The sequence below is a fragment of the Dermacentor variabilis genome, chromosome 7 (assembly GCF_050947875.1).
Source record: "Dermacentor variabilis isolate Ectoservices chromosome 7, ASM5094787v1, whole genome shotgun sequence".
Lineage (NCBI taxonomy): Eukaryota > Metazoa > Arthropoda > Arachnida > Ixodida > Ixodidae > Dermacentor > Dermacentor variabilis.
Window position 1 is genome coordinate 78,899,060 of NC_134574.1, and position 15,287 is coordinate 78,914,346.

Below are 15,287 nucleotides of genomic sequence, written 5' to 3' on the forward strand. Positions count from 1 at the left end.
TGATATCTGTTATTTGGGGCACAATTTTTAGGACAGACGAATATATTCCTTTATGAAAAAATACATATTTTACTTGTCTTGACAGTGCGTAGCGTTCGAGGATTCATTTGCAACATGTTTGTCAATGGCAATGCAGTTATTATTCATGTATTCGATCCCTCGACAAATTCTATAAGGAGGAGGCCGAGCTGCAGCGTAAGCCCCACCCCGAACGAAATTTCTGGATAGCCCACTGGCTATGCGGCAGACGAGAACAAATGGCATTAACGAGAAATCAAGCCGCGCCGCGCGGACGTGTCTTGAATCAAACTAGCAAAAAAAAAGCGCTAACAGAAAAACCATGACATGAAGTTTGGCTGAAAAAACCACAAAGAAAAGAAATCGTGCGCGTCACTTGAAACGCGCGGGGTGAGCATGCATGCAGCTGTGACTTTGCATTAGGCGCCCCTCACTGACATTCCTAGTACAGTTTAAACTTCGTCAAAGCATCGGAAGAGCGAAGCGTACGTCATCACGCCCTCTTCGATGCTTGTATTGAACTGCCTTTTATTTCGAGAGACATAGAGTCGATCAGAGCAATCTGCTTGACGTGAAGGTGTGTAGTGTGTCTGAATGTGCTTCCCCTTTGCGGTCGCCTTCCTGCGGACAACCGATTAACCTAAAAGTTACATCTTGCGCGTTACCAGTGATTGTGATGACTCCTATGTTTAAAACGTTACTCACCGGATTATGTTTCTTCACCTTCGTTTCTGCTACAATACTATTTTCCGTTTTCCATTGGCACCACACCAGCAAGACAGTGCACAAAAAGGCGGGCAAACAAGTTTTTCACGGCTCTCTGAATGCAACCATGGAAGAGGCTTTTCGCAGGAAAACTGTCAACGATGCATCAGAAATAAAAGGAAAACTTTCTGCTGTAAGCACGAATGCCACAGTTCGTCACGCGAATGAAGACTTATTTGAATGCTTTTCAGAAGGTACTATCTCTGGAATGAAAAACTCGACATGCGTCTGCAAGAAGGGATGGAATGGGATTGACTGCTCTATTCCCGACGCCGTTTGGCTTACTCAATCGTTTAAAATCTGGTATTCCAATGGCATTATTCGACGCCGTTCGAGGCCACGCAGAATAATCAGCGGACTTGTATTCAACCACGAGCTAGACCTTCTGGAAATCCGCGTAAAAGAGCTGGGTGATGCTGTCGACTATTATCTCGTTGTCGAATCTACGTACACCTACTCCGGCGTGGAAAAGCCTCTCCACCTCCGCTCGAACCTCAGTGCCGGATTTCTGCGTGAGTACGCGCACAAGATTGTGCCGATATCGGTGGACTTCTACAACTACGACGGAGGCGATCCGTGGGGCCCAGAGAACTACTTCCGCACTTCCGTCTGGTACGAAGGTCACCGTCGTCTCAAGAGCATCCGGGATGACGACCTTTTCATCATGTCTGATGCTGACGAAATACCTAGCCGAGACGTGGTGCTCTTCCTCAAGCATCACGACGGATACGGGGAACCGATATCATTGACCCTGCGATGGTTTCTGTACGGCTTCTTTTGGGAGAACAGTGTGCCGGTCACTGTCAGTGGTGTGTGCACTGTTGGCTTTATGCGAGAAGTCTATGAAAACGACTCGCTGCGTCTCCGTTCGATGAGGACTTTTACGAGGAACAACTTGTCGTACACGGGGACGTTCAGTGAAATGTGGATCATACAGGGCACATCGCCACACTATTCCGGGTGGCACTGTTCATGGTGTTTTGATGCCGAGGGTATACAGGTGAGCCGACGAATTTTTCCGCAAAAATTTTATGAGGTGAGGTTTTTGCACGTGATTGATAGCTTTGTCGTTGTTAAGAAAATATGAACGTAAAGATTTTTATTGTGAATATGGCAATGTTCAGAAACGAGCCGATTTTCACTTTACCATTGCGCGGCGGCATTGTAGCGCTGTTGGCTCTAAATGATTGCAATACGAAGTCGTGAGTTCACATATAGAGGTGCATTGCTTATGGCAGACAATTTGGTTACCCGCGGCGACACGTTTAGCATTATGCATTCCCACTGTTTAGGCTGTGCACTGTCTGTGCAAATTATCAGGAAAGCATTGACACCTTCGATGACGGAGGCGTAATGAGAGGTGCAAATTGTAGTTATTTGAATGCTTGTGAAAGCAAGGGACGGCACTTTACGAGGTTGTCACACTTTCTTGCGTCCGCGTCATCACCCTTATCAAACGGTACAAGAGACAGCACACAGTGGCCTAGCAATGTACACGCTAGCTTTTACGAGACGGTGCCATATGTAATTTCTGAGGCTATTGGCCGTCAAGCGCCACCAGTACGTGAAGGCCGAGTAGAGCAAGAAAGACACAAAGCGCTAACTTTCAACAAAGGTAACATGAAAGCCTTCATGATGACCGTACTCAAATCTCAACACCGATCAGCAATTTCAATTGAATAATTTGACTGGCAAGATGACTATATATTTTGACTCATGCATCGACATGCAGGAAGGAAATGAAAAGTTTTGGACATTTCACGAAGAAATACTGAGCATTCTGCAATGCCGGCTCTTTTTCCACATCAGTATTTGATTGTATTTTATTTCACTCTGAACGCTTATTCTTCCTCTTACATTGAAGATGCCTGCTCCTGCGGTACAGACGTGTGGGCGTCTCTCTGCGTGTCTTCCACTGCTACGATAATTTTTCTCGTGTGCCGTGAGGAATTTGGCATCGTCAGGGCCATACGCCTGCAGCCGATGGCCTGTTATAGCAACATGTGCCGACTTATTGAGGCGATGAATGTGTTTGCAGATTCGCAGAGGTTCGGTAATTTGTTTATTTTGCCTCACTTATTTGCGCCGTTCACTTTGAGTTCGGCTCTAGCTACGATTTCCTTTAAGCGCGAAATGGAGTGACTCCTAACTGGACGAGCAAGGCTAGTGGTCATGTACAACGATAAGCTTGTGCTGTGTGGCATTTTTGCCAAGTAAACTCCTGTGTAAACCTTTTTCCACCATGAAGCATACAGCCAGCCTCCACAAGTGTTAAAAGGATAGAAGTTTTCGTCACTGTACTTAACGTTGACATATTAAGAGGTGATGGTGTGCGCAGCCTAATGTTCAAATCGAATCAGTGATTCTTCATAACATCACCGACTCGACTTGTTGAAGAGTACGGCTTCTTGAAGAGTAGCGTGTTTACCTAGAGCGAGTTGTAAACTCTGCGGTCTACCGCGTGTGCGTAAACATGTCGTATTCACTCGGCTATAAATTTAGGGCGTGTTTAACGGACGTCTTAGCGACAAATTAGCAACAAATCTTTGTCGCTTTAGCAGCACTCATCCAGCGACTTTAAATACGAAACCCCAGGTCCGAAGGATAAAAACAGAAACACTGGCTGGTAGTAGGAACAAACCTTAACTCCCGCGAATATAAAGAGGGGACACTGCCGTTTTACACCTAATATTGAGCAAACGAATTTACGGCGTTAAACGCAATGCCTTAATAGCCGTGTGCATTCTCTCCTAACTTCAATGAGTTCTATGCGAAGGATAAACCGGACGTGGCAAGTTGTGTTCAGTCCCTGCCACTCGAACAAATTGTTTCGAAAGAAGAAGAGAGAAAAAGAAATATAAAACATAAAGAGCGTTAAACACGTCGCCCCTTGTCTGCTAACGTACACTGTGGGAAGGGAAACCTAGCATAAATGAAAAAAAGAGAAAGAAAGAAAGAACAAGTGGCAGGCGTGCGCGCACAGCTGCGTCGACTGCACAGAAGAACATGTTCGCTTAGTTCATACGACTTCAAAAAAAAAAAAGAAAAAATGCTGCTGTTTATGAGCTGTCGCTCATGCACCGCGCATTTAACAGGTCGCCGTTGGGAGAGAATAGACACGATTGTAAAGTTATTATGTTTAACGCAGCAATTCGCTCAGATTTTATCTGAACGCCCTTGGTCGCATTTTTGGGGCCATGTTTTCCCCAAGGAATTCTCATTTGATTTTTAAAAATTTTGTTTTCATTTAATTTTTATTTGGCCCACACAAATACAAGGTTTTCCCGCAAGGTAAGGCAAAAGGACGGCGTAATTCTCCTGACTAAGTCCTTTACCTCGCTGGAGCAGCAGAAGTAGCAGTCTACTGATAAAACAAAGTACAACTAATAAGACACAAAACTTCAAAACTATTTACAGCAAAATTTAAACACATTGAAATGTATCAACCGTTTGCCAAAAAGCAAGCAAATAAATAAATACAGCACAGTAAAAATAAGAACATTTTGGTATTAACACAAGGTATACATTCAGAGCAGAACAATAATAACATTACTATTGGCAATAAAGAAAGAAACTTTCTTAACATTCGTTAAACACACTGTGATCAGAAAATATGTTTTGTATTGCATGTTTAAATTTGTTAATTGTTCTTGAATTTATAGCTTCGTCAACAATGTTAGGGTACGTATTACATAAACACATGGTTTAATATTCGACCGTTTTCGTGCCATATTTTGTCTTTGGTTTCTTTATTACTATTGATGTGTGACATAGGTTGTATCCTGTAACGAGTTTAAAATAGTTCCCTCTCGCTGGAGATCTCTTTAAATAGCCGTATGCAGATCTTTGTTTTGTAAGAGTCTGTAATATTAGGAATGTTGTAGCGCATCATTAGTATAAAAGATTCTATGTATTGTTTCGAGAAGTTCAGCAAGCGAAAAGATCGCCGTTGCAGTAATGCCAATTTTTCTATATCTGTTTTATTACCGTTTCCCCATACTAAGAGGCAGTAGCTGAGATGCGAGTGCACAAACGAAAAGTACAATTGTATGAGAAGCCTCATAGGCACAAAGCATCGGATCCGTTGTAGCAAGCCAACAGATCGTGCAACCTTAGTGCGTACCTTATTTATGTGCCCTGTCCAGCTTAGGTTTTTCTGAAATTTAACTCCCAGAAACGAACGGCTTAAGACATGTTCAAGTTGCGATCCAGAATAAAGAAGTTTTACGTCGTAATCTGTTTTCCTATTATTGGAATAAAAAAGGGTAAATTTCGTTTTTTTTGCATTTAAGTCAAGTTTATTTAGATATAGCCACTCGCTAAGTTTTTGTAACCAATGGGTTGCGGTAACTTCTAGTTCGTGAAGGTCTGCGCCGAAAAAAAAAAAGACATTAGTGTCATCAGCGTACAGTATGATTTCCTCGGTCAGTGGAACATTGGTTAGGTCATTTATGTAAGTAATAAATAATACCGGCCCTAAAATGGAGTCTTGTGGTACCCCATATTTAATCATGCTCTTTTCAGAACTGTACCCTTTCAAGGAAGTATACTGAAATCTAGATTCAAGGTCGCTATGCATAAGTTCTAATGCTATGCCTCTAACGCCATATACTTGGAGTTTCTGTAGTAATATATTATGTTTTATGCTATGAAAAGCCTTGCGAAAGTCTAGGAATATACCAATGGTAAAGTTTCTTTCGTCGATGTTATTTATAAGTGTATCTCGGACTCTTAATAATGCCATTTCGGTCAATTTATTCTTCTGAAAACCATATTACTTATCCGAGATAACGCCTTTATCCAGAAAAAAAAAACTATTTAGACGCTTATATATAATACATTCAGCCACTTTGGAAAATACCGGCAATACTGAAATTGGTCTATAATTATTCAAGTCATTGTGTTTTCCACCCTTACAGATTACAGCGACACGAGCTATTTTCATTGTCTTAGGAAAAATTCCACTTGATAATATACTGTTAAAATGTGCACCATGGGGCCACAGATTATGTGAGCAACTGCTTTAATAGGCTGGGCTTTAATGTCATCCTCGCCAGCAGCTGATTTGTTGCTCAAGGAATTAAGAACAGAAAAAACCTCAGTTTCAGACGTAGGCGTAAGAAATATAGTCTCGTTGACGCGATGTTTTATATAAGTTCGAATATTACGTTCAGTGCAAAAAGCAGATGTAGAAGTTGAAGCACCGGCATTAACAAAATTATTAATAAAAAATTTACCTGCATTGTTACCACAGTACGTGTCTCCATTTACAACAATTTCGTGTGGCACATTCGGTGAAGATGACCCTATTAGTTCGCGGTATATGTTCCACGTTTTATGACCATGACTCATGGAGGTTTCCAATCGATGCGCGTAATATCGCAATTTAACTTTCATGAGATCACTGCTCAGCAAGTTTCTAACTTGTTTAAACTCTTTAAGCAGGTCGCGAGTCTTTAACAAGTTATTGAATAATTTATCTTTGTGTTGTATGCGCTTGTATAGGTGTTGATTTACCCATTCTTTTCTAGTTTTCTTGTGCTTGACCACAGGGACGGAAGGAAATGCTGCATTGTATATTTGTTTCACTTTGGACACAAATGCATCGTATGAAGCTGTAGGACTTTCTTCAGCGTAAACATCAGACCAATTTACACTGGAAAGTAATGTTTGAAATAACCCTGTAGTGCGATTATCTATGACCAACTTGAAGTAATCTTTGTTATCCGTGCGCACATGAAATGGTAATGCGGCAAAAAAAAAAAACGGCAGATGATCACTTATGCCCGAATTGAGCAATCCAGAACATGTCCCATCTTTTGCGATAGAAGTGAAACATAAATCAATCAATGTTCTTGATTTCAAAGTTATCCGCGTAGGAAGTTCAATAATGTTTTCACCGCCATTTGCTAGCATATATTCACTAAGGTGGATCCTGATATTATTTTTTGAAAATAAGTCAACATTGAAGTCACCAACAATTACCGATTGTAATTTCTTTGTGCTGGCGAGTTCAAGTACAGAATCCATATAATGAAGCTGTAGCGTTACAGTACCTTGAGGTGGACGGTAGACAGCAACAATCATAATATTTCGAGAAACTACTGCAACACATTCAAAATCATCAGTCACACATGTAAATTCAGCCAAGATTTCGCAACAATGACATTCACGAATATAAAGAGATACGCCACCACCTCGTTTTCTTGAACGATAAATTGAAACGTGCTTGTAGCCCGGGAAATGTATGACGTCATACTCGCTCGCATACTAAGTTTCCGAAAAAGCTAAGAAATCAAAACAGCAATTCAGCTGCGATAGGTATGTCTCAATATCAACCTGTTTGTTTCTTAAACTTTCTGCATTTATACGAAACAGTTTAAGCCCGTTTTCATGGAAGCAAGTATTTTTCGTTACTAAACTGTTGAAAGACGTGACACTGTAATAAGGTTCCATGTTTGTAGTAGTTTGTGGTTTTTGTTCCTTAGACGATTTTGCTTAGATTGCTTTCTATGGCAAGCCTTATCGCTCGAGCATTTGGCTGCTTGCGTACAAAGATAGTTCCCTGTGAACTCCAAACGAATTGATAGTTCAATTCTCTTGCCTTGTGTTTTGCAAGCCAAAGCAACTGCTTGTTTGTTGCAGTCAAGTTATCAGAAAATTTAATGCCCCGCGTTTTGTTCCTGAGGATTTTTTTCTTTTCGAACCATGTAGTCTTCAGTGTTCTGCTAGGAAAACGAACAAGAACGACAGGGTCCCTGCTTTCTTTTTCGCGTAGACGGTGCATTCCGTCAACATCTTTTTCAGATAGTGGCGGCAGGTCAAGCTGTGTAGCTATCTTATTTATTTCAGTTAACAGATTCTCGGCGTCTTTTTGAGGCAAGCCATGAATTTCCGTCTTCTGTTTCCGGCTGTACTGCTCTAGAGCGTTTATTTCTTCCTTTAACTTGAGAGCATTGTTGTGTCTTGCGACTGCTCACCCGCCTCCATTCGGTAGCGCAATTCATTGATACCATGTTGCTGCCAATTTATAGCGTCTTTTAAGTTATCGTAAGTATCAGACAAATGTTGTACTGACCTTTCTATGCTCTGCACAGTGTCTTGTTAGCCTATCAACTTATCTAATTTTGCTTCTAGGGTTTGCACGTGCGACAGTTTTTTGTTTGCTTCAGCTAGATCAGTTTGAAGGCTCGTAGATTGGCCCGCTGTGTCGGTGTTCGCTACAGCATGTTTACACGTAGGGCATCTAAGTGACTTCTTCGTGGCATCTTTCATCATCCTAAAGGACCTAACAGTGATGCCGCTACATTTTCCGACGTGAAAGTGACCAGTGCAATCAACACATTGCATGACGACATCATCATGACTAAACACGGTGTGACAGAACGAACATCCCTCTGCAGTCATTATTGCTCGAGGGCGAAATTATACATGTGACAATAGTCAAAACAGCACTCAAAGCAGGAGCAGTAGCAGCAGCAGTAGCAGCGAAAGTGGCAGAAAAAATTGAGTACAATACAATATTTCAAACGAGTTCCACTAACCTGCAAAAATTTAAGTTGTGATTTTAGACGCGATTCCGTCGACCACGCCAACCGTAACTGCTGCTGCCCAAAGAAGGAATGCGTTGGCCGAGCGTCGCTCGTTATGTAGCATCTGGCAGTGGCGAGGGTCACGTGTCCCAGCGATCCGTAGTAAAGGCAGCTTGTTTTTCAGATGAAACCTTATCGGACAGCGTATAACTTGAAGGGATGATCACACTACGAAAATTTTAGTTGTGATTTCAGACGCGATTCCGTGAAACACGCCAACCGCCACTGCTGCTGCCCAAAGAAGCAGAGTAGTGATCGGCCTTCACTGCACACGCAAGAGTGCTGCACTTCAGCTGCAGGACATTTTCTTCGCTTGGTAGAACTTAGGTACAAGTGACGGCTTGTGTAGGGAAAGCCCCACTGTCTGAAGTCTCTGCAGAGCAACTTCCTCCCCACGAGAGAAATTACGAGGATGGTCGGACGCACAGTGACAGATGCCTGTCTCGTCATAGCGGAGCTTTCAGGCGAATGAGGTCGGATTGGGGCGCTCAGGAAAAAAGCATGGGCTACACATAGCGGAGGAGAAAAAAAAGAACATTGCGGTATCCACCGCCATTGCTATGATCGTGACAACATATTTGCATTTTACGCACTGCGAGTCAGCATGTGCACACTTGTTTAGCTAAAGTGCCTGATCACGAAAGGCAGGGATTCTGTCTCTTCTTTGAGTCGTTACTGCGCCAAGACACCTTCGGCTTGAGTGATAGTGTCCAGCGCTCAGAAAGTGCCAGATACGCTGACTCTGGTCTAGAGGATCAAGGCCGCTAGATAAATGTGAAAAGCGAGACAAAACGCTTCTCCGTGACGAACCTTGACTGCTAGGCTGCACAAGCATCGTGTGCTAAAAGATGAAATGAGTTCACAGCGAAAATGCGAGTGCATGATTTATGTAGTTGAAATTGGAAACGCTGTCGGCTTCTATGTCACCGGCTTCACCACAAACAAATAATTGTTGAGTGATCCCACGATGGTAACTTGTGCTGATATAAAACAAAAAAAAAACATAAATGTTTCGGCAATACGGCACATTTCCTCACGGTACTTAGGCCACCAATAAAATAAGAACTACGACAAAATGGTGCATACAGTACTTTTTTACAATTCAGCAAAAATCAAACAATGAAATCAATCGAATAATATAAAATAATTAGAAAAACACAAGTGCATACTAAGTGTTAATACAGGATGTATTGTAACTTGCACTGAAGTATAAATATTTCAGAGCTCAATAAAGACAGATATATTAGACTTCTATGTTGGATTGTGGCGAAGCGGTATGCTCCTTCAACAGAAAGTTTAGGACGGACATTAAAGTGCATCTTCTCGCCTGCTGCTCTATCCAGAACACCACTTGCAGACGTCAGAATTATTTCCGGAACACGCGCACCATCTGTTCTACGTGACGTGTCCCGCTCTGCGTGTAAAAGAGCAAAGGCGAATGTGCTGCTCCTCAAAAGGAATTTTTTAACTTCGGAGTTTCTACGTGTTCGTAAACGCGTGGAGTACTTTCGGTTTCAAACTTCTCACATAAATAGTCGGCCATGAACAACAAACTCTTTGTTACTAAGCTCACGAAGAAGCTATAACAGATAAAAACAAGAACTCTGTTCCGCAAGATTATTAAATAACGCATGGAAGCTATGAACGGAGCTGATCTACCGCACAAATTTTTGGACAGTAATGTGAAAAGACTTATTGAAAAACGGTTCTACTAAGAAATTGACCGCATAAAACCAGTAATTAACGCTCGACAGAGCACTTTTCTCCTCTGTTGTATGTGTAGTATAAGATAGACGTGGGAAACCTCGAATGTCCAAGCAAATCAATACAAAAGGAACTCTCAGATGGCGAAAGTACACTCGAAATACGATTGCTTCAGGCTGAGAAAGCTATTGCCACTATGCTGTTGGTATGCCTACGTTTCAGTTATTTTAAGGTTTATATTGAGGTTTGAATGACTACTTAAGCTCTGAACAATCCATCCTTTCCAGCAAAGAAAACGAAGTGGGGGGTCAGGGTGAAGTATCTATGGGATGGGAGGATGACGCAGCAGTTTGGCTTCTCTGTTGTTAGCCTAATCTCATGAGGGAGCTATGTTCTTCAATCAGAATCCCGGAAGGATGCGAACACGCAAATAAGGTTCCTATATGCCGCTGATGGGGGGTGTCAATGTCACCATAAGTATTTGGGGTACACTCGCCAAATTTCCGTAGATGTGTGGCCGTTGCATCGCTGGAATATTCGACCACACCCTCAGTCATTGTGAGACAATGGCGGATTCCCATAGGGCGTGTTCTTCAGTTTGTAATATTGCGCGTTGTTGTTGAAAGACTACTAAATTTCTACAAGGAAGGAGGCCCTCAGCGATGGTTGAATGGTGGCGTCACATTGGAGGCACTAGGCGGTATTAATTGCTTTGTACGAAATTAAAGGAAAGGTTCCCAAAGGGTTTTAGTGAATTCACGAGATTATTTGAGAATTTGTTGTTTTCTGTAGGTTATATGTTCCGATAACTGCGGCATAACTACAAGGCTCGGAACATGTACTTAACGCCAATTCTACCCGTGGAGAAGACCGCATCACAAATCGAATTCTTAGGAATGCAAACGAGGAAACGCTTAAATCCCTACAGAAATACATGAATGAAATATGGGAATCTGGACAGCTACTAGAGACCAGGGAGCATGCAGAGTTTATATTTATTCCAAAGCCAGGGAAAACAATAAACTTCACCAATTTCCTTCACATCATGTCTCGAGGTATCATGGTCATCACGGTCGAAATGGGTCAGGAAGTCGGAGCCAAGGACAGGATAATGTACGGCAGTTACGGTGAAGGTCCATCGGAACGTGCGCCGCAGGCAAAGGCCGAGAGTAAAAGGCCGTAGACCATGTATGGTCATGGAGGTAGAGTTTGCGCACGGAGGGTCGGGCCAGGTGACTTCGAAGCGCGGTCATGCTTGATGGACGGCAGTAGGCTGACCTCGGCACCAGTCCCTACAAGAAAGGATACGCTGGAAACGCGATCCAACATTATGAAAAGGCGGCCGGATTGTAAGGTGAGGTCACATGCCGACGTCAGTGATCTTGCAGTACATGTCACAAACACTGGCATGGGACTTCCACTGGCGGGTGCGGTGCTAGGAAGTGCGATGGTACCAACAAACAGCCCAACTTCGAGAACTGCGCAAGTTGGGACTGCTCGGGTAATAGGGACGACGGCTGTGGCGTGACGAGGAGCCGCGCTGCTTATGAGAGAGCGTCCGAAGAGCGTCTTTGGAGATGGCGAGCTGCTCTATGCGAGACTCTAAGCGGACTATAATAGAGGGCTCTGATGCTGAAGAGATCAACGAGCTGGGAAACTCGATCAACGAGCTGGGAAAGGCGATCGAGGGTCAAGCCTCCTGCAGCAGCCAAGACAAGGCGGGTGGACTAAGGCATCAGCTGCTGTGACCGATGCGCCTACTCACCTAAGATCACGTGTTATGTGATGCCATCGGGCAAAAAAAACAATGTTCCATATTGCCCACCATGGGTCCGAGTGTCCTAGAGGTGGATAATCTAAACACAAAACCCAAGTTACTAGAAGGATTCATCGCAGTCACCATTGCACAATCGGTAGTGCAACGCATGCGTAAGGCGGAGGTTGTGGGTTCGGTTCCCACCAGTGCCAAGTTATCTTTTCCTCCCCTTTCATTTCACCTTTTGTTCATTATTTTCTAACTTTCAAGTTCAACTACAGCTAATTTCCACGATGCTTTTTGTTGCTTCATTGTCTTTAGGTTTTACGTGGTCAAGATTAACGAAAATCAAGCCCATCAGTTGCCCTTCTTCTCTTGTTTAATAATAGCGAGGGTCTCAAATCTAGCACCCTTGATGTTTTTAGATAGCATGTGAGCGTTTATTAGCCACGTGCCCACTAACCTAAGATCAGGAGTTACGTGACACCATCAGGCAAAAAACGATGTTCCAGATCCGCCCTCCATATCTCTAGGAGGTGCTGGCTAACCCCGCTAGGGCTAGATCTAGTAAACATAAATATTGATGTAGGTGCACCAATTGATAGCCGCCGCCGTAGTGCAATTGGATGTGTAAAGCACGCGCATTGAGGAGGTCGGGGGTAGCGCTCCTACCGGTGGCAAATTTCTTTTCATCGAGATTCATTTCCCCTTTCTTCATTATTTTGTACATTTCATTTTCAAATATAGCTAATTTCCCAGGTGTTTTACTTGGCGTGGTGGTCCTTTCGCTTTATGTGGCCATGATGAAGAAGACTAGAGCCCTTTGGTTCCCTTTCCTCACAAGATAATGTTGTGAGCCAAGTGCTTAAAAAGGAAAGCCAGTTCCACGCAATTAAAGCTGTCCAAACATCGAAGCTTGCGGTGGTTTTCTCAAGTTTGAACTCTTGTTTAGCACGGTTTTCCTCCTAAACAGTTTAGTGCGTGACACCGGACAACGGACGGCAAAGGCTCGACTAAGACTGAAAATCTGAAGGAAGAACAAAATATTGATAATGTCCTTGGTCGTACGCGCGACGCTTTGGGTACCAGCATCAACAAATTTTTTTCGCAATATTTTGCAAAATCAATTTATTTTTGACGCGATTATCTTATTTGGGCTTTTTCTCACATTCTATTGTTTGGGGGACGTATTCACAGACACTCACTCACGTGTAATCTGCTTAAGGAGGGCTTGGTTTCCTGAAGGCTAACCAGCTTTTGAGAAACGCACGCTGTTGTGTGAGAGCTGTGTGATATATGGAGATTTGTGCGGTTATTGATGTGGTGCTATGACGCGTCTCTCGGGTGCCTGGGCTGACTGCCGCGGGCCAGTTTTGTAGCGGCATTGAGCTGTGTGCCTCTAGCCGAGATCTACGATTTCTTCGTTTACACCTCAACAAAACTTCGTTTACACCTCAACAAAACTTCGTTTACACCTCGTGGAATCAGCATGACGTCAGTGCCAGTGATAGCAGCCGTGCACTTATAGGACACTTGTGTTATAATCATCATCCATCAAAGTACTTTCACTCCCCTTCCCTTTTCTGCAGTGCAGAGTGGCAGACTAGAGGGCAGCAAATCAAGTTGAGCTCCGTGCCTTTCCTATGAATAAAATTTATCTATCGGAGGCACTATCTGGCTACCGTGAAATAGGAACGCGGTGAAGAAAACGAAGGTACCAGCCATTGTCATGTCATCGTCATCATACTGTCGTCCTCGCGGGGTCATGAAGTCATCTCCCTGCTAGAGATGTGACGTAAAGGGGCATTCAGGAATACTGTGTATAGCTGCATAGCTGCATCGCATTACCGTCGACAGTCATTGTGAGAGACGTTTTGTCATATTTTCTGCCAGTTCTTTCGTATGAGTAACACTTCCTCAAGTTACACTTGTGGAATTTTTTTTTCATCCGAGAAACATTCTACTTACATGTATCACTTGCCTTTCCACTAGCTCACAGGACGAGCATGTAGAAATTGATAACAATAAACGTTGAAATGCCAGAGGAGCATAAAGACTTACAGAATGGCTGCCAAGGGAAGGCAAGCGCTCTCGATGACGGCAGAAAACTAGGTGGGGTGATGAAATGAGGAAATTTGCAGCCCAAGTTGGTATCAGCTAACGCAAGAGAGAAGTAATTGGAGATGGCAGGGAGAGGCCTCCGTGCTTCTTTTGGGTTATGGATATTTGTGCACTTTAGCCATCGGTTTGTATTCACGTACCCATTGCATCATTTGAATGTCTACAACATCACTAATTCCAAGATTATATTTGTATTTGCGAATGTCAGTGCTCGCACAATTACTCTTCTCTAAATTCATGGCCCCTCCTCATGCCTAATGCAGCCCAAAAGTTCTCAATGTTTTATTATTCTGCCTCTTCCTTTCTCTTTATCCTAAGATTATCTCGGATGATGTGACTAGCTCTTTTATTTGCTGATGCATACACAGTGAGTATTTATCTTCATTGAATATGGGCGTGATATGCAGTTGGTTTGATACCTTCTCGATACTTGTCTCATTCTTCAAGTTCATTATTCCCAATAATTCTGTGCGAAACATAGGATGTAGATATGTCTGTTCGTTGCCGTGCGCATTCGCAAGTTTCTGTTGATCTCTTGCATTGTCCACTAGAAGGACTATGTTGTTCGCATACATCAGCCAAGTCTGTTGCATATTTTGCTAGTTTATTCACTAAAGAGAAATCCGTAATTAGTTTGATGTTCTTTAGATGTCTTTCTGTGCAGACAAAAGAGGAATAACACGCGAACAAGCATTCTTCGGGCAACATGTGCGAGTTCTTGGAATTTCTGACTTTTCCATATTATTTAAACAAGGCTACTTCTATCTATTATTGCCACGTAACAACGCTTCCCTCAGTCGCTTCACGAGATCACTAAACATGCCCTCGTGTTTGAGAATGTCCGCTGTCTGAGTCGTTCAAAGTGCCCTTCAGATCTAGAAATGCTACCCAAAGGAGGCCTATTCTGAGCTATTGAAATGTCTCTGCGCTGAGTTAGAGCGTAAATATTAGACTCTTAGTGTGTGGCTGGTGCGAAAATTCTCTGTGGTTCCAACAATGATAATTTGTCTTCATCTACTTCGACAGCTCTGATGTTATGGTTTGTCTTATTGTCCTATATATCACCTACGTCACTGTAAGATGCCCGTCCGTATTACCTTTGCCTTTACAAAGTTCAACCCGCTTTCTCGCCACCGGATCAGATATCTTTTTATTTTATGCAATAGCACTACAGCCCTAGTCAGCTGCTTCTTGCTCTTTGAATTCAGCTGTTTGATTAGGTGTAACAGAGCTTAATTTAGTCCTACTGCTGTGTTGTTATGAACGTGTTCTTCTTATTGCTCTGGTAACTGATTTCAACGGTAAATTTTGTGTTGTCAAGCTTCTATGCT

At 42.9% G+C, this 15,287-nt stretch overlaps 1 protein-coding gene across 1 annotated transcript in view; it reads left to right on the top strand.

Moving 5' to 3' along the window:
• Positions 1-580: 580 nt before the first annotated feature.
• The window catches only part of LOC142587553 (beta-1,4-mannosyl-glycoprotein 4-beta-N-acetylglucosaminyltransferase-like), a 104,366-nt gene continuing 89,659 nt past the window's right edge, over positions 581-15,287 (top strand). Inside the window, exon 1 of the mRNA XM_075698657.1 lies at positions 581-1,783. Within this exon, the coding sequence (XP_075554772.1) occupies positions 695-1,783 (1,089 nt within the window). The 5' untranslated portion in view covers positions 581-694. The remainder of the gene's footprint in view (positions 1,784-15,287) is intronic.